A 19,745-nucleotide genomic window follows, 5' to 3' on the forward strand; every position below is an offset into this window, starting at 1 on the left:
TTCAAGCATCAAAAGTCAGGTCATTATCCCTCCATTCCTTCAGGTCATTTTTGAAGGCATATCTGTTTCTGAGATAGTTCATTAACAATTTAATTAGCTTGTTACTCAGTTAATACATACAGAACGTCTCAGTATATGCCAGACACTGTGTGATATTAGGGATTACAGTAGCAAATAGTCTCTGCCCATCAGACATATAGACTGACTAGAATACTGTAACTACCATAACTCGATGAAAAGTACAGGATATGCTCTACTATTTGTCTGGCCACACTTTTAGTAGATTTGGCTTTAAAATACAATATCATCTGATTTAAGAAATAGTTCACGACTTCTCTGTGAAATAGCCATTGATATATTAACTTTCCCAGCTATTCAATACATTATTTATTATAATGTTATAAGCAGATGTGCTGAAGTGTGTCTTTAAGCTAGAGAGAAGAAGATGAAAATTAATTAGCAGAAGTGTTCTGAGTTGGTTCCAAATGAACATACATGGTCCTTTGGTTTCTTCATTAAAATTGGGGAGAGAGCATAATAGATGAAGAACTGGCTGAGACTTGAATAATTTAAATATTTATTCTCAGCCTATCTCTAATTTGCTAGTTTTTTTAAGAATCGTGTTACTTGCTCACTGAACAGCAGTAGGATTTATATACCCATTGAGATATAGTGAAAAACAAGGTAATTATTGAAATTACTTATTGATATTTATGAAGAATTTTTAGTTCTTTGAAATAAAAATGTTTTAAATGCATAAATTATATAGGGAAGACCTTAACATATTGCTGATTCTTCCACCCCAGGAAGAGTATGTAGCCCAGATAGTTTTAAGGTGTTATAAATTAACTGTAATGTTCGTATCATTTTCGTAGTCAGTTTACTACACTCATTCCAGCAGCTTGGATGTCTATGTAGGTAAGAATAAGAAGCTTGGCTCTGTATTAGACTTGAATGTCTAGGGTTCGGTATCTGGGGCTTAAAATCTATAAGGCTCATCATTGGTTCTTCTGCTTATAATAATCAGCATATATTTAGCATCATTTGTGAAGTTCTGTGAGGGAATATCAAGTTTTGTAAGACTACCCCCACACAACGTACAAAGCTGACATACATGCCAGTAGGATTACTTACCTGACCTGTCAGTTATTCATGTTTGAAGTGTCCAGTATATAAAAGTCCATCTTTTATTTGAGTGTGTTATTTTTCTTTAATTTCTTAAATTTGTATTTGAGACTTATGAAACAGATCTTTATTTATAAAGAACTTTAGGCTTACTTGGGATCTGAAAATAATATAACTTCAATAATTGTGAACTTTTGATTTAGTCAATAAAAAAATCAAACATCTAGTGTATACCTAAGGTTGCTATAATTATTAGGACCCTTTTCATATTTTAAGAAATTTATATTTAGTCATTTATTCCTCCAATGGTAGAAAACAGCAAAGACTTTCATATTATGCTTTCTTAGGATAGCTTTTAAGAAGGCACTAATTAGGTAATTGTGATACAACAGTTTCAGATTTTTCTTGAAGGTTGGCACATCTATATCTCTATATTCCTAATGTCATTTTCCATTCCATATGTCATTTTCGTTGTTGTTTTCACTGCCAATATAATAAGATAGCAAGGTAGGTAAAATATAAGGGGATTATAACACTTAAAATCTATAAATAATATTTTTGTATAATAAAATTAACCCTGGTGTTCCTATTTGTGACTACCATACTTTTAGAATTTATATTCATTCCTTTGATTTTTATTATATTTACTTCTAGCTACTTCTTTTGTGGTTTTGTACTCTAAACATTAATTTTGGTGTTTATTTTAAAGACTTAAAAGTTTGTTTTAAGTCTGATATGTATTTTTAAAGTATAACTTTAATGCAGCATCTGCTTAACCATTAATGCTTTTTTCTTATTTACAAGTATTGAATTTCACATTATTATATTTGTCTTTACTGAAAGACCAAGAAAACTCTTGACTGAAATCTTTAAATAAGATCATTTTTTAAAGTTATATTCTACTTGTTTTAAGTCACTGATATGATAATGATCACAAGTAAATCCCTGGAGCCAGTCAGTAACTGGTGAGTAGATTTTTTGGTTACCTGGGATTCAGGCAGCCCCTGTGTTTATCAATAGATAGGAAACAGTCTCTCCGTGAGTATCAAGCTAACTGTGGTTTCTTTGTCTTTAGACCGAGACCTATGAACAAAGAATACGCGAGCAACAAGAACAGCTGTCATTTCAACAAACTCTTATTGACAAGCTAAAATCACAGCTACTACTTGGGGATTCTTGTCGAGGTATTTCTGTCTTCCTTTCGTCTTTTTAAAATGTATTTCTGGAAACTCTTTAGAGAAAAGATAAATTTTGAGTTTTTCTATTTTTTTATTAGTTCTGATGCAAGAAACATAGTACAGTTATATATTATGTTTATTTAATTGAAACTTATAGGGTATGGGGAAGTGGGCACTCATAAATTCTATAGGCTGAAACCCTAATTGATAAAACTTCCTTGAAGGCACTTTGCCAACGAATAGCAAAAAGCTTTTTAAAAAGTTTGTGCCTTTGAGATGAAAATAGAAGCCCCAGAGTATCTAAGATAATTTGTGTAAGTGCTAGAAGATGTGTATACACTGTGTCATCACAGTAGATTTCTAGAGATGAAAAATCAGAAGAAGCATCTGAGCTTCCAGACAGCTGATCATGTACTGTGCCCAGCAAGGTTGTAGATGCTCTGTGCCTTTCCATATTCCTTGCCCTGTGCATCTCTCCCTTTACGTGCCCTTTGAATAAGCCAGTAAATAATCCAAAAAGTACAATGTCCAAAAGGTAAGTTACAGTGAACAACTGTATAGCCAAGAAAAGCAGTGAGAATAGTTGTTAACTTACCAACAGGAATATGTTCATGTTCAGCAAAGTAAAGAAAGTACAATACAAAACTATATGTAATGTGTATAGGAAAACATTGTTTGAGTTATATGTAGAAAAGAAAAACAAAATATAAACCACAGTGTTAATGGGAGTAGTTCACAAGTGATAAAAATTAGACAGCTTTTTTGTTTTTTAATAATTTTAATAACTTTTTATTTATTTATGGCTGTTTTGCCTGTTTATGTATCTATATCACAAGTGTGTGTGCCTTGCACCCACCAAGGCACCAAGAAGAGGGTGTTGGATCTCCTGGAACTGGTAGATGGTCATGAGCCACCATGGGGGTTCTAGTAACCAAACTCATGTCCTCTAGAAGAGCGACAGTGCTCTTAACCACTGAACTATCTCTTCAGCCTCCAGCTTCTTTTTGTCGTAGCTGCATTTTCTAGTTTTCTATAAGCAAGAGTTTTTTTTCAAGTATAATTATCTTAAACAAGAAATGCATAATGTATTTGATGTATTAAAGTTTAATTGGCTTGGGAGTGTAGCTATGGTGGGACATTAGCTAGTGCTTCTCGGGCACCATAAACCTCCTCAAAAAAAGAAAGGCCTAAAAGTGTAACTGTTGATAATTAATCCTACTCTTCTGAATTCTGTATATTTTACCATTGACTCGTGGGAAAATAAGTGTTTAGTGGGAAGGAAAAACTCTAAATGGGCAACTTGCCAAGGTAAATATTACACAAACATTGAATATTATAAAACTAGAGCTTATAATTTATTCTTTTAAAAATTATTGAGATTTGTTTTTGTTTGATTATTTTTGGTTGGTTGGTTAGTTGGTTTTTCATTGTTGTTGCTTGGTTGTAGGTTTTTTGAGACAAGGTCTCACTGTGTAGCTCTGATTGTCCTGGAACTCACTTTGTAGACCAGGCTGGCCTCAAACTCACAGAGATCCACCTGCCTCTGCCTTCCTAGGACTGGGATTAAAGGCATGTGCCACTATGCCTGGTCTCATTTTTATTATAATTACCTTTCCAGGGCTTTCTACTGATGTACAACTGTTTTTTCTTGCAGATAACAGTTATGGCTATGTACCTTTGCTTGAAGACAGTGAAAGAAGGAAGACTAATTTGACTCTTGATGAACCACATGATAAAATGAAACTAGGAACACTGAGAAATAAGCAGTCAAAGGTAGGAAGTACTGTCAGACTCATTCTTAAGTTAGTTAGGCTACACAGACATTCTTAAGTTAGTTAGGCTATGTGCTCTAACAATTTGAGTGGGTAGACCATGGGAAGAAAGTAGATAGTTGGTTTTTTCCTAACTTGCTTATGCAGAAACCAACATTAAATGCTGATATACAATAGATCTTCTTTGTTTCATCTTTCTTAGGCAGTGACCTGCCCCTGAAATTTTTAAGAAAAAAAATTAATTAATTTTATGTGTATGTATATGTGCACCATATCCGTGCAGTGCCTTTAGAGGTCAGAAGAGATATCAGATCTCTTGAAACTAATTACAGATTGTTGTGAGCCACCTTTTGGGTGCTGGGAACTAAACCCAGGTTCACTGTAAAAGCAGTAGTGCTCTTAACCACTGAGATATCTCTCTCTAGCCTCTATTTTATTATTTTTAATTATGTTTGTGTGGGTATCTGTATGTGGATATATGCACATGTATGTAGATACCCATGGATCTCCTTGCTCTGGAGTTACAGTTGTGAGCTATATGAAGTAGGTGCTAGGAACCAAACTCAGGTTTGGTAAGAGTAGTACATACTATTTACTGATGAGCCATTTCTCTCCAGTCCCTTACCACTAAATTCTAAACAAAGTTCTGTATCTGTAAATATGACATATCCTCCTAAATAGAATTACTTATATTTAAAATAAAGCTTAAGCTTCATATTTCCTAGTGTTTTTTTTAAAGATTTGTGTATGTCTGCATGTTAGTATGCTCTTTGTGTGTATGGATACATGTGCCTATTACACACACACAACAGCTAGAAGAGAATACTAGGTATCCTTCCCTGTTACCCTCTGCCACCATTAAGGTTGTGTGTTTCATGTGTGTGAATGTTTTGCCTGCATGCCTTCATATATACCACATGCATGTCTGGCACCCATGGAAGTCAGAAGAGATCATCGGATCCCCTGAGCTGGAGTTAAGGATGGTTGTGAACCACTATGTAGGTTCTGGGTATCAAACTTGGGTCCTCTGAAAGAGCAACAAATGATCTTAACCACTGAACCATCTCCCCAACTCCAGAGACAGGAGTCTTTCCCTGAATCTGGGGCTTACACTTTCTACTAGACTGGAAGCCAGAAAGACCCAGTGGGCCTACTTCCACCTCCCTTGCTGTTAGGGTTGCAGGTGGACATAGCACTCTGCTTGTTACTTGAGTCCTAGCATCAGACCTCCAGACCTTGTGATTGCACATGCGCACTCTGCTGAGCCATCTCTCCAGGCTCCCTAGTGATTCCCCATCCCTTCGTATCATGAGCATTTAATGAAGTGCAAGTTTTAACAAAGCAATAAAACTTTAAACTGAGGTAGATGGTAAGACAAATGATCCTAGATTTAAATCGTTTTCTACTTTTTTCATCAACTTCCTTTGTTTGGCTAGCTTATTTCCAAAGAATTAATACTGCACCAACTATACTGTATCTGTGGACAGACCAAGGAAAAGGCCCAAAGAAATAAGCTTTGGGTAAGGAGTAAACATAAATTCAGTTATTTATTGTCATTATCCTTGTTAATATAAGAGGCATATGTGATATCCATATTTTAATTCTTTGAATAGCTCATGAATTTCATTTTCTTTTGCTATAACCATTTAATAGAAATAAAATTAGGCTGTATTTTAAATTTCTCTTATGTATCTCAATTCAAAGGGCTAATGAACACTGAATACATAAACAAGATATCTATTCTTTTTTTATATTCATAATTTTTTCAAAGTGTTTCTAAGTGAAATGAATTACATCACTTTGCCCTCCTTTTCCCCCCTTCAGTTCCTCTTAGCTGTCCTCCCTTTAACCACTCTCATGAGCCCCCTTTCTCAAGTTGCTAGCTTCTATCTTCCTTGATTACTATTATACACTATATATATGTATACATATAATATGTATATACATACACATATGTATGTTTATGTACATACATACACAACATGCTGAACCTATTTTTATTTTTTGTGTGTATATGGTTTCAGAGCTTACCATTCTGAGTTGAACAACCAGGAACAGAGCTTAGAGGCTAGTGATCCCTCTCTCATCAGTCATATAGTTACCTCTAGTTCTTTGTCTAGGGGTGGGACCCTACACAGTTTCCTTCTAAAGTTAAGATGTACATTGATACTGCCATTATTCTGATCTTATTTGTGCAGCCATTTCTAGAAGAGTTGTTTCACAGCTCACTCCCTGCTATTCTGGTTTTTACAATTTTTCCACCCCCTCTTCCATTATGTTCTCCATAGATGCAGTAACAGTGATGTGGAGGTATCCATCAGGCCTGGGCTCCCCATTATGTTGTGATTTGCTGTGATGGTTTCCATGTGCTGTAGAGAGAAGCTTCTTTGATTTGCGATGGTACCTACACTTATCTGTGGGTATAAGGATAAGATTTAGAATGTAGTAAGGAACTATTCTGGTCCGAGGAAGTAGTGATAGTGGATTCTTTTCTAAGGTGCATGACCTCATTAGCCCCAGGAAGCTGGCCAGGTTTCCAGTACCAGGCATGCTTTCCCTCCTGTTGAGAGGACTAAGTCCTATTATACAACTGTTGGTTGTCACTGACATGTGAGTACCATTATTACACCTCTATGTGCATCTTGCCATTCTGGTAATTGTCATGGTTCATGGGTATTACAGCTGTTTAATTGCTTCCTCCCTTGGAATCTTGTATATTCTAGAACCAGGGAAGTAAGACCACAGGAAAGAGACTTTCAGGTCAGATCCAGCTTTAATCATTCAGGTCCTGAGTCCTAAGTGTGATGTGTCTCCAACCTACCTTCAACTCCTGAGAGAGAACCGAGGGCTTCATCTATATTGTTTGGGGAGTCACTTGAACTGTCCTGACCAGCCTTTCAAAAGTAGGGCTTCTTATAGCTGGTTCTGGGGGTTTTGTTAGTGTGTGGTTCTTGAGGGGAGCGTTGTCAGCCCAAATGGCTTAACTTCCTTTAGTATGTATGAATAACATGTATGTGTGTATGCTTATATACTTATGTACTGTGTATAATTTTAGGTAGATGTTACGATTCCTTGATGCTTTCTCAAACAATCTTAGTGGTATTTGTTCCTGTTCCTCCTCCCTCTGTATTGACCAGCTCCCTTCGTCCCAGTTGGGGCCCCGCTCCCTGTTACTCCTTGCCATTTCATATCGCCTGCATTCTGCTACCCACTGCCTCCCTGACACAAAATGACTCCTTTGTACTTTCTGGTTCCTGTGGTTACTCCATGTTGTATACACCCTTCTCAGGTTTTGGAGCTAGGAGCCAAAGATGAGCAGGAACACATTGTCTTTCTGGGTATGTGTTATCTTACTCAGTATATATAATCTTTTCTAGGTCATTTCATTTACTTGAGATTTTCATGATTTCATTTGTCTTACAGATAAACAGTATTCCGTAGTGTATATGTACCATGCTTTTGTTGAAGGTTATTTAGGTTGTTTCCGTTTTCTGGCTTTTGTGAATAGGGTGGCTATGAATATACCTGAGCAAGTATCTGTGATGTTAGGTCCTTTGGGTATGTGCCAAGGAGTAGTATAGCAGATCTTATGGTAGGTTTATTTTTAGTTCTTTGAGGATTCTCCATGCTAGTTTCTGGAATGGCTGTACCAATTCCTGTCAACAGTGAATGGGTTCTCCTTTCTCTACAACTTTTGTTGATCTTAGCCGTTCTGACTGGGGAAGATGAAATCTCAAAGTAATTTTAATTTACATTTCCCTAATTGCCAAGGATGACAAGTACTTTTGAGGTATTTCTTAGCCATTATTATTTCTTCTAGTGAAAACTCTGTTTAGATCACAACAAGGTTCTATCATTAGATAACAGTATTCTACTTAGAGTTGAAAGAGTGTGCCTAATTTAATTTAATAACTAGGTTTTACCTCTTGTTCACCACAGTAGTTACATATCTTTTATAATCTCTGTCATATAACTAGTTACCCTAAACTTACTAAAAACTTAACAGCATAAAAACGAGTTATTTTCTCAATTTCTGTGTGTCAGAAGCTCAGGAGTGACTTAGCTGGATGGTTGTGGCTCACGATTTTTCATGTGTTGAAATCAGGAGTAGGCAAGGGTTGCAGGCTGAAGGCTTCACTTGTTGGAAGACACACTTCTAAGATGGCTCACTCACATAACTTTTGGCAGGAGGCTTTGCCATATGGGTGTCTACTCATAGCCTGGCAGCTAACTTTCCTCCAAGTAAGGAATCCAAGAGTAGAGTGCAAAGTGCCTCCTGTGACCTAGTCACTAGTCATACACCTTCACTTCCGCAGCACGCTCTCCTTTAAAGTATCTCAGGCATTGTAGGCTACAGTCTATAAAGCAAAGTGCCAACGGTATGGGGAAAGGGACAGGGTTAGTCTCCCCATCAATGGAGTTCAGTTTCTGAATGCTGTGATTACGCTCAGAAGGAAGAAATACCATGGCCTCTGATCTTAAGAATATGAAAAACTATAACATGAATATAGACATTTAAGAGAATGTTAATAGGCAATGCTTAGAGAACTAAAAACAAAAAAGTTACATGTTATTACTGATTTTTATAAGCAGTTTTAAAAATTGAAAAACTTATAAGAAATCAAATGATGTGAAAATGCACCCTGTTCCTCCCTCCCCCCATCCCCCATACATTGAACTCGGGTTCCTTTTAAGCTGTGAGTATTCAGTAGTTTTTCCAGCTTAGAGTTTCAAATGCTACCACAATTCTAGCAAAAATAACATGGTCAGGTCTGTCACAGCAGTACCCTGTGGTCCTGGTACCATTTCTCTATTAGTTTGCTTTCTTTTGCCATGGTAACCACAACCAAAAGCAGCTACATCTTACAGAACAGGAACTCCAGGCAGGAACCAGGAGTAAGGAACTAAAGCAGAGACCATGGAGGAACATCGCTTATTGGCTTGCTCTCCATGGCTTGCTCAGTATGCTTTTTTTATACAACCCAGGATCCCCTGCCCAGGGATGTCACCACCCACATCAATCACTATGAAAACACCATAGGCCTGCCTATAGCCAATCTGATGGAGGCAGGTCCTCGATCTAGATTCCCTCCCCTCAGGGACTCTAGTTGGTATCAAATTGACAAAAACCAATCAGCACATATTCCTTCAGTTTTTATGTTGGGCAGTTTTAGTAGTCTGTGTAAAGTTGAACACCATTAAGCTTTCTGGCCTTCTGTAGTTTATAGAATCTTATATTGACAGGTCTAGGCTATGGGTGGCATCTTCATGCTTGCATTGTATGCATTTACATACTCTAGACTTCTGGTTGATTTCCAACTTACGGATATCTATCTAAGTGTTGGGCCCCATACCTTCCTTCGATACTTTAGAAATTATTTTCTGTTGAACTGCATTTTTTATTTCAGTTGCTATGTTTTATAGTCCGTATTGTATCTAGAGAGCATAACATACAGATAGCTAGATGGCAGACATACTATTTATCATTTCAACAAAACTTAAAATTCAGACTTTTTAACAAGAAATTAATCACCAGTCACAAAGTTGAGCTGATTTGTTTTGTCTAAGCATAGTACGATACATACATTTTCTAAAAGAAGAGATTGCAATAAAACTGACAGTTACTCAAATATTAAAAATATTGTCAGCCAGGCAATGGTGGTTGCACACCTTTAATCCCAGCACTCAAGGAGGCAGAGGCAGACAGATTTCTGTGAGTTCGAGGCCAGCCTGGTCTACAGAGTGAGTTCCAGGACAGCCAAGGTTACGTAGAGAAACCCTGCCTTGGGGGAAAAATTATCCCTGTGACTTGTTAATACTCACCTTTGTCTTTCCCTCTTTTATTACACAGAAGTGGTAGCTATCGTTGGTAAACAGTGGTACATGTCAACTTGGGACTTATAGCAAACTGAAGAAAATGTGAGGTTTTTTTTTTTTTATGTGTAACATGTTAGAGAGTCCTTGCCTTTACAGTGTAAATAAATGTGCCATTCTAAGGGTAGAACCAGTTTTATTTTTATTCAGTCATTAATGTTCAAAGTTTTTCCAGAATTACAGAATTAACTATCGCAAATTCTAAGAAAAATGTTGATACATAAACTTTTTAATAAGTTCCTTAAATCTAAATTAGTATAATACATACATGCAGCTATGTGTGTACACACACACACACACACACACACACACACAATTTTTTGAAAAAGAAAATGAGAAGTGGCATCGGCATCTTCTCTAACATTCAAGCAAATTTGAGTATGTTTAGTGTGAATGTCTTTTCCCCCTTTATGTCCCCAAACTGTCCCTTTTTCACGTCGTCCTCTCCCCCTTTGTAATTGTAAAGCCTGCAAAATGGAATTGGCATATTATTTCCAGTCTTGGTTTCTCATGCTAAAGTATGAAAAGGCTATTTTCTCTCACAACCTCAGTAGGTAACAAACAGCCACCCCCTCCCCCTGCAAAGCAATCTAGTTTCTCTTACTGTTGTGTTAAAATCTGTCATCCTAAAAGCTTTTCACATCTAATTTAAATGTATTATTTTTCATTGTTATAGAATACACCTACATTCAATTTGTTATATTTTGGTTTTGTTATATATTTTCTTCTTTAAATTCTATGCTAAGAATCCAGCCTCATGTACACATCATGGTTGGAAAAGGAAAGCTTTTAACAGTTGTCAGTATTGCTCTTTATAATATACCAATACTTGGTAAGAGGCAGTTCCTTTTTAAAATTTTGTTGGCATGTGTGTTTGCACACATTGAATTGTGCACATCTGGGGGTCAGAGAATAACATGCAGGAGGAGTCTGGATCAAACTCTAGTAGTCAGGCTTGGTGACAGGTGCCCTTTACCTGCAAAGCCATCTCACTGGCCCAATTTCTTAACCATCTGAAGCCACATCAGTGACCTTCTCACCTGCTTAAAACCCAGTGATCTGTCTTACATTTAGACAGTCTTTTTACTCATATTGTTTTATAACATAATGAGCTAGCCATTTGGAGATTATGAGTTTACTGGATTGTGTAGATTATAGATCTTCCAAGTGTTGACTTGTTAGGTAATATTTAAAAATCAAATTTAATATAATCGTCAAGCTCACTACAAAAGCCTTTAACTATTGAGCAGCTGTCAAGCTTACTATAACAGGTACAACTTTTCCAAAGTTTAATTCTCACTTGAAAGCTTAAATTTTATTATTGGCAACAAGTCTTGTCACTTGTTTTCCTTAAAGTGACAGGCTAGCTTCATTTGCTTTTGAGAAAATGTCTGAATAACCATAGCCTGCATGTCATTCATTCTTTGAAGTGAAAATAGCATTCTATTAAAAAAGTGACTAGTTCAGCTTGCAACTCAGACATTACACAAGTTTTTCCCCAAGACAACCCTTGTACTTCAAGATAACAGCAGTTTCAATCACAGTTGCTTTTGTACCATCAGTATAAATGCCAATACAGTAAACACTGCAAATACCATCTCAATGCTGTTGTGAGACTAGTTTAGCTAATAGATAGCATTGTGTAAGTCTATTCATTCATCATTTTGCAGATACCAAAAGAAAACAGACCATGTCAGAGAAAAAATGTCTTTTGTAGATGTAAAATAGCAAGCAGCAAGAATATATTTTCCTTGTTCTTATCTGGGCAGAAGGAGGTACACATAGGAGAACCCAGATGGATGCCTGTGATCATGTTAATGGAAAAGAACATTTAGCTTAGGGTGTCCATGCACTTTGTAACATGCTCCAGTTCAGCTGGATCTTTGGAAAACTATCTAGTCTTTCAAGTTGGCTGTCTGTAAACATGGTCCTTAAAAATGCATGAATAAAGAAAAGTCAGAGCCTTGTCTTGTTGACATGTACAAGGATGCTCAAGGCCTGTGACAGACATCTCTCTCCAATTGCAGATATCTTGAAAGGATCTTGGATTCACAGGGGTCCTGAAGTCTATGTTGAGACTACGGGTTATAACAGATTGTAATTTCCTGTTAGAAAATCACTTTTACCTTTTTCTCAGTAAGAGAACTACTAAGAATATTCTAGCATTTCATCAACTTTAAGAATGCATAAAGGTCACAATGTTTTCTCATTGTTCTTTTTCACATATATTGGATAATTTTTACATATTAAATGATACTTACAAATTATTTCCAGCTACTTCTCTGTATCCACCATAGCACATGCTGATTTTTTTAACTGTAATCTAGTAGAAGTGTGGAGACTAGGGGTGTGGTAGAGTACATGCTTAGCGTATGAAGTCCTGGATTTAGGAATGTATATAATGGGACAGCAAGGTGGCTCAATGGGTAAAGATACTTCTACCAAATATGATGACCTGAGTTTGATCCTGGAGACCCACTTAAGTGAAAGGAAAGGATTGCCCTGGCATGCATGCACCAGTCTCACCACCCACAATATATAAATTAATGTATTCAATTTTTTAAAAGAGAGCATTGTGGATCAGAAATGAATAGTAAAAAGTCACTTGGCTGTGTTTAACCACAGGATCTCCAGCACTTTTCCTAATGTGGTTTTTGACATTTTTAAGGCTTTGTAAACCCTTCAATGATGTTGATAAAATTTGGAGGTTCACCTACATTTTCCTTTGTACCTAATGCATTATACTCTGAACTCTCCTGCTTTACTAGGCTATGTTATGACAGCAGACTCACACAGAAAGATTCTTTTCTTTGCCAGTTGTCATATTTCCATATTCCTTGTAAATTTCTAAAGATTTTTTATTTTGTTTTTTGAGCATGATCTTATTAAATGTAAAATGTAAAAATGAATATTATTGCTAACAAAAGAGTTGGCATCTTTTATTATGTCAAAGTTTTTAATTGTCCAAATAAAAAAAAGAAACTAGAAATGTGGGGATATTAACATCTAATCTGCATTTTCCATTGACAGTAGACTAAAGCATCAACTCTGGGTTTTTTATTTCTTCTGCATCTACATAATTAAAATCATTTCACATTTTTTAAACTTAATTCACAGAATAATGGAGGCATGTCTTTGAAACTCATAATATAGGCTCTTATCGTGTGCGCGTGCCTGTTTTGCCCGCATGTGCACCACATGCCTATCTGTGCCAGTCACACTGCATCTGCATTCAGGTCACAGGAGCGATGAAAGCTGGTACTCTGTTCTGATCTCTTCCTGGGACTTTTCTGGAAATACCCTCATCGACACATCCAGAGTTGTGTTTCCATGGTGATTCTAAATCCAGTCAAATTGATACCGAAGATTGATCATCACGGTACCATGTATATTAAATTACAGCTAAAGGGTTTCCCCAGATCAGTGTGATTTAAAGGGAGCACCTGGGAGAGTGAGAAATCTCTCACTTAGTGGTTACTAAGTTCATAGTTTATATTTTGCATGAGAATTCACTGCCAGGAACAAATTTATACTCCTTAAGAAGGGGAATTACAGGGCTGGGGAGATGACTGTGCACAGGCTGCTGCTCTTCCAGAGAACTGGGTTTGATCCCCAGCACTCCCATGGCAGTTCACAACTCACTTGTAATTGTAGTCCCAAGAGATCCAGTGCTCGCTCTCTTCCTGCCTCCAAAGGCACCAGGCATGGATGTAGTACACAGACACACATATAGGCAAAACAAAACACCCATACACATAAAATAATAAAATGTTTCTAAACAAAATCAATTCAGAAAGGTATATATATATATGAGGTAATAGAAAAGTATTAATCTTCAAAGTGATGTTAGTAGATTTGAAGTCATAATAGTTATACACAGATGAAGTTATTTTTAACTTCTTAAAAGTATTTTTTATGGTAACATTGAATTGATAGATATTTTGGTGGATTTATATTAAACCAGAACCCTGTAAAGAACTTGGAAGTAATTAGGGTGTTTAGTTTTATTTTTATATTGTTTATTTTCTTGCCATTTCCTTCAGAACACTGGGATGAATCCCATTTTGCCCTGGAATTGTTCCCACACTGGCAGTGGGTTTGCCTAGCACACTGTCTCGTGTACAACAGACCAAGCTCCTAGTATTTTGCTCCTCTTATATGCTGTATTTTCAGGAATGTTAATGAGGGTGAAAGAGCCATAGATTTTACATGTACATAAATTGGTGCAGATCAATTACAATTCCTCTATTTTTATGCTTATCTCATTTCTTTCTGCATTTTTTTTTCTGGTTCTATTTTCTGGGTCTTAATTCCCTTGTTTTGCTTTCTCCTTAGTTCAGTTAAATCTGATACTTGACATTGGCATGAATTTTGTTCCACTATGTCTGAAGATCATGGAAATATCCAGCCTCAGTTGGTCTTTTAATATTTAATTCTTTAAATTCTAAAAAATCTATTGAAAGTGCCTTGTTTTCTGTTTCTTTTTCCACTATTTGTGTTTCCATTATCCATGCTGAGTTATACCCAGCTCACATTTATAGTCTCATAGTTTACCATCCTTTATCAACCCTTTCTCTGCCCTAGGTGTGTTTCTTAATTTACATTGCTCAAAGTGAAAGTAGATCTCTACCATGGACCTGTACTCAGAATGCTAAGGTAGAAGGGACCCTGGCTGGGAATTGAAGACCACCTTGGTCTACATAGCCAATTCCTAGTTGGCCTTTCTCTTTAAAAAGGCCAGGCATGGCAGTTCATGCCTTTAATCTCAGCACTCAGGAAACAGAGACAGGTAAATCTCTGTGAGTTCAAGGCCAGCCTGGTCTACAGAGCAAGTTACAGGACAGCCAGGACTACACAGAGAAACCCTTTCTTAAAAAAAAAAAAAAAGTAGTTCTCTTCTTTCTGTTTTAAAAGAAAAGTCTTCTTGAACATAATTCAGAAATGATAAGAATTAGTATTGACTCCACTAAGTTGCCCAAGCACCTGAAAGTAAGCATTATTTTTGCACATAAGGATCCCAGCTAAAGTCCATTCCTTTCTTAGAGGGATGATATCTAGTACTTTCTGAAACACAACACAAAAACATTTTTAATTACCTTTTTGTCTTTTTTACAGTGTTAGGGACACAACTCAGGTCTTGGGCATGCTAGACAATTGCTCTATCATTGAGCTACATGCCCAATTTTCCACTGTCTCTGTATGAAGAATAAACTGGATTTTGGACTGATGGAAGAGTAGCTGATGTTTTCTTTTTCCTCTTTTAAGTATCACCAAATACTCTGGCTCTGACATGTATGTTTTTATATGATACCCACCTATGAAAAACTAATAGGTTAACACTAAGGTTGTCCAGGTCCACACACAAGGACATTTCAGGGCCATTTCCCATCTTCAGCTTTCAGATGGGTTTGTCTTAATGGGTTCAGTATGAGGGTTTATCTCTATGGAGAGTGAATATGACATGTAAGTCTTCCTTTAGCATTCACTTCACTAGCTACACACACTAGTTGCATAGAACTTGAAATAGTTCACACTGTTGTGTTTTTTATGCCTCAAAATAAATTCATGTGTTGAATGACTTGACACATAAAATCTCTTTAAGTGTTCATATTTATCTTGCTTTCTTACTTGAAATTAAGATAATTTCAGCTTCCTGTAGTGGAAAATCCACTAAGTAATATTTGAGACTGAAAGGAAAAATACAAGTTATATCTTTCTAGTTTAAGTTCCTCTTTAGTATATACAGCAAACAATAGCCATCATTAAAGAGGATAACATGAAGGCAAGATGTGCTGGTACATACAAACACACACACACACACACACACACAATCCTGTAGTTGGGAGGTGAGACAACCTAAGGTACATAAGGCGACCACATCAGAGAGAGAGGGAGGCAGGAGGGGGGAAAACATTAAAAAGAAAGTCTGTGTTGAAGAAAGTGTTTAAGTTTCCATCGACTACATTAGTCCTAAATCCTTTCAAAAATAGATGATTGTCTCCAGAAAGCTGTGTCATGTTGTTTGAGTGGGAAATGGTATTAACATGTTGTGCTCATTCTAACTTTACTCTGTCTCAGAACATCTTCAGCAACCACATGTGTTTTTATCTTCCAGTTAATGTTAAGGTTCCTTTTTCAAATTCTTCATTGCATGCTAGGGATTCTGAAGTTTTCAGATGAGGGATGGAGGTGGCAGCACACAGCTGTGTTAGCTGGAGGCTAACACAGGATGAGCTCACAGCCTAAACAGTGAGTTCCAGGCCCTCTTCAAGGGGAAAGATGTTCACTTGCCACATATTAACAGATGTAGTATGAATGGTAGAAACTGCAGGGTACTGCTTGATATGGCAAGACTTTTTCTTTAACAATAATAACAAAACTAGGAAAGCTGTATTTTTTATCCTAAACTAAAAGATTTTAATTTTTAGATATGTAGTAGAAATCCCTGAGTTACCTGAGTCCCCCTTTGCCCCTGCCAGTATACCCAATGATTTTTTTTTCATGTTATCAAATCTAGACATCAGGGAAGGTTGGCACCAATAATTTTCTAAACTAAACAAAATTTTATAATTCTTTTTTTTATTTATTTATATATTTATTTATTGTGTATACAGTCTTCTGCCTGCATGCCAGGGGAGGACACCAGATCTCATTCAAGGTGGTTGTGAGCCACCATGTGGTTGCTGGGAATTGAACTCAGGATCTCTGGAAGAACAGTCAGTGCTCTTAACCGCTGAGCCATCTCTCCAGCCCCCTATAATTCTTTTATTACCTTTTCTTTCACCCCTTCCCTGTCAGTCCCAGTTGGTTTTTAATAATCTTTTGCCCCAGAAACAGTCACTCTTAGTTATATAAAAATCAGGGTTTGGAAAATAGGATATTGCCATTACCACTTTCTGTAACTTATTTTTGGTTTTAGGTTACATATTGTTTTTGGTTTTATTTTTTTTTTGGTTTTGTTTTGTTTTTTGTTTGTTTGTTTGTTTGTTTTTTGGTTTTGGTTTTTTTGAGACAGGGTTTCTCTGTGTAGCTTTGGAGCCTGTCCCGGAACTCACTCTGTAGACCAGGCTGGCCTTGAACTCACATAGATCCACCTGCCTCTGCCTCCCGAGAGCTGGGATTAAACGTGTATGCCACTAATGCCTGGCCATTTTGGGTTCTTTTTAGTTCCTAGTAAAATAACTACTGTACTTTGTAATGGCAATTTTTAAAAGGAAGTTGTTCCATTCATTATAGTCCCTTTTTATAATTTAATATTAAATGATCAAGCATTTTGTTATAGTGTATGTCTCCTTTGACTTTGTTATTGTACATTTGATAATACCATGCAAGTTTTGGTATGAGGGCTGAAGAGATGGCTCAGCTGTTACAAGCACTAACTCCTCTTCAGGGGCTCTGGGGCACCTGGCCTCCACGGACACCTGCACTTATGTCCACGGATACACATAACCAAAAATAATAAAAGTGAATATATCCCTAATAGCTAGCAGTGACACTAATTGAATAAAACCAAAAGGTACTCAAGATTGGGCTGGCAAGATGGCCCAGTGAGCACACGCACTCACTGCTAAACATGCATCCATTTCCCAGGACCCAGATGGCAGAGAGGGAACAGACCCCTGCCAGTTGTTCCTGCATGCACCCAAAAGTCTAAAAATGGCTTGAATTTGAATTTAAGAATTATACAGTTTGGGCTAAATTATAATTTATGAGTATATAATATTAGGACTTATTCATATTTCAGAACTTGTTGCCTTATGGCTTCAGAAAGCACAAAGAGCTTACCATATATGAGGTTTTGTGTATTTTTAACTGAGCTATAGAATACATGACCATAATATGTTCTGTGGATATCAATTTTCAGTGTCAGAATATGTGTAATTCCAGTATAGGCCACAAGGTGGGAGTGAAAGGCAAGGACTTGTATCCAAGCAGCCCAAATACATAATACATTATCTCTATAAGCCTTTTAGATGCTTATTAAACAAGCAGGAACTGTAGTTTGGTTACTTCTCATGTTACAGTTTCATTTCTTATTTTAAAAAATCTATACCAACTGAACTAAACTCCTAGAATCCAGTGACAGAGAGGGAGGACTGATGAGCAAAGGGGTCAAGACCATACTGGTGAAACTCACAGAAAACAGTTGACCTGAACAAGGGAGAGCTCTTGGACCCCAGACTGATGACTGGGTGGACAGCATGGAATTAATCCAGACCCCCTGAATGTGGGTGTCAGTCAGGAGGCCTAGGCAATCTGTGGGGTCTTGGGTAGTAGATCAGTATTTATCCCTGGAACACAAATGGACTTTATCCCACAATGAGGGATGCTTTCTCAGCCTGAACTCTTGGGGGAGGACCTTGGCCCTGGCTTGGATGAAATGAGAGACTCTGGAGATCCCCCGTGGAGGGCCTCACCCTCTCTGGGGAACGGAGTAGGGATTGAGTAGGGGACTGGGGGGCCTGGTGGGGAGGAGGGGAGGAGGCCAGTGAGAGGGACCTGGGATTGACATGTGAAGCAAGCTTGTTTCTAATTTAAATTTATAAAAAAAATTAAAAACTACAACAAAAGGCAAAGGCATTGATTTACATATATAGGCCATTATTAGTGAATATCAAAGGACAAAAGTGTCAGAAACATTTTGCTCCTAAATTTCTAGGTATAGAGGTGCTTGGTGATCAGAGTAATCATTTTGATTATCTGAATGTGAAAAAATTATTTAATTACCATTACTAGAGACAGTAATCAAGAAAATTACTGAAAATATTTTTTATTTTCATTTTCCTTGATCTCAGAGAAAAAAAAGATCTACTGTATTTTTAGGTGTATGAAATTGCTTGTAGTGTGTGTGAGAGAGAGCACACACTCATTGATGTGATTGGTTTTCATTAGGTGGACGTTGTACTGTGTTTCTCCTTTTAATTTGGAAGCATGTACAGTGTGGTCATTTCTTTTCATCTTCAGGTGAGAAGACAAGAAGTCTCTTCTGGAAAAGATCCCTCAAAGGACCTCAGCCTCCCTATACATCACGAAAGGTGGTTCTAGATCTTTCTGTGCCAACTTGAGACTTACAAATATGCAGTATTTTGTATATTTTAAATTTTTTAACAGTTGTAAAAGAATAGTTGACTTTTAATCACTGGAGTGGACCTGCTTGTGAAAATCACGTAATTACAAACTAAACTAGATCTAAAAAGCCAAATTCTCCAAGAGTCCCCTGTTTCAACAAGCCCTGTATTGTGGCCATACAATGACATGCATGAATCCTGATATGAACCAGAGTGAAGAGTAATTAATACTCTATTTGTGATGTTTACAAAGAATATCAGTATGACATATGGATAAGTAGATACACTAACACACAGTGCATTTATGAACTAGACCTTTTATCATTTGCTTTGTGTTTACTTTTTTAAATATTAGGATTATCTTATGACATTTTCTACAAATTTAAATTTTATTTTTAACATTTAGCTTCTCTATATTTCTGTGGTCCATAAAAAGTATGCTGTATATATTTAATTACAATAAAAAAATCATTTGAAGTTATAACCTTACATTTAAAAATATTGATTTGTTTTTAGGGATAATATAGAGAAGACTTTCTGGGACCTTAAGGAAGAATTTCATAGGATATGCTTACTAGCAAAGGCACAGAAAGACCACTTAAGCAAACTTAATATACCAGATATTGCAATTGGTAAGATTTAATTTATCTTTATACTGGTTGAAATTGATTTAATTTTTAATGTAAAAATACTTCCAAATGCCTATGCATTTTGCCCCTTATGGTTGA

The 19,745-nt window shown here is 36.7% G+C and overlaps 1 protein-coding gene across 10 annotated transcripts in view; it reads left to right on the plus strand.

Annotated features, from left to right (window-relative positions):
* The window catches only part of Tank (TRAF family member associated NFKB activator), a 71,983-nt gene that overhangs the window by 42,883 nt on the left and 9,355 nt on the right, over window positions 1-19,745 (plus strand). For 7 of the 10 annotated variants that reach the window (XM_021226583.2, XM_021226582.2, XM_040745442.1 and 4 more), the window contains 5 exons: window positions 2,201-2,309; window positions 3,958-4,076; window positions 5,512-5,595; window positions 18,914-18,984; window positions 19,534-19,649. In XM_021226583.2, coding sequence (XP_021082242.1) covers window positions 2,201-2,309; window positions 3,958-4,076; window positions 5,512-5,595; window positions 18,914-18,984; window positions 19,534-19,649 — 499 coding nt within the window. The remainder of the gene's footprint in view (window positions 1-2,200; window positions 2,310-3,957; window positions 4,077-5,511; window positions 5,596-18,913; window positions 18,985-19,533; window positions 19,650-19,745) is intronic. The other 3 variants (XM_005069005.4, XM_040745446.1, XM_021226584.2) reach the window with 2 other exon arrangements.

The sequence above is a fragment of the Mesocricetus auratus genome, unplaced genomic scaffold (assembly GCF_017639785.1).
Source record: "Mesocricetus auratus isolate SY011 unplaced genomic scaffold, BCM_Maur_2.0 Super-Scaffold_100004, whole genome shotgun sequence".
Lineage (NCBI taxonomy): Eukaryota > Metazoa > Chordata > Mammalia > Rodentia > Cricetidae > Mesocricetus > Mesocricetus auratus.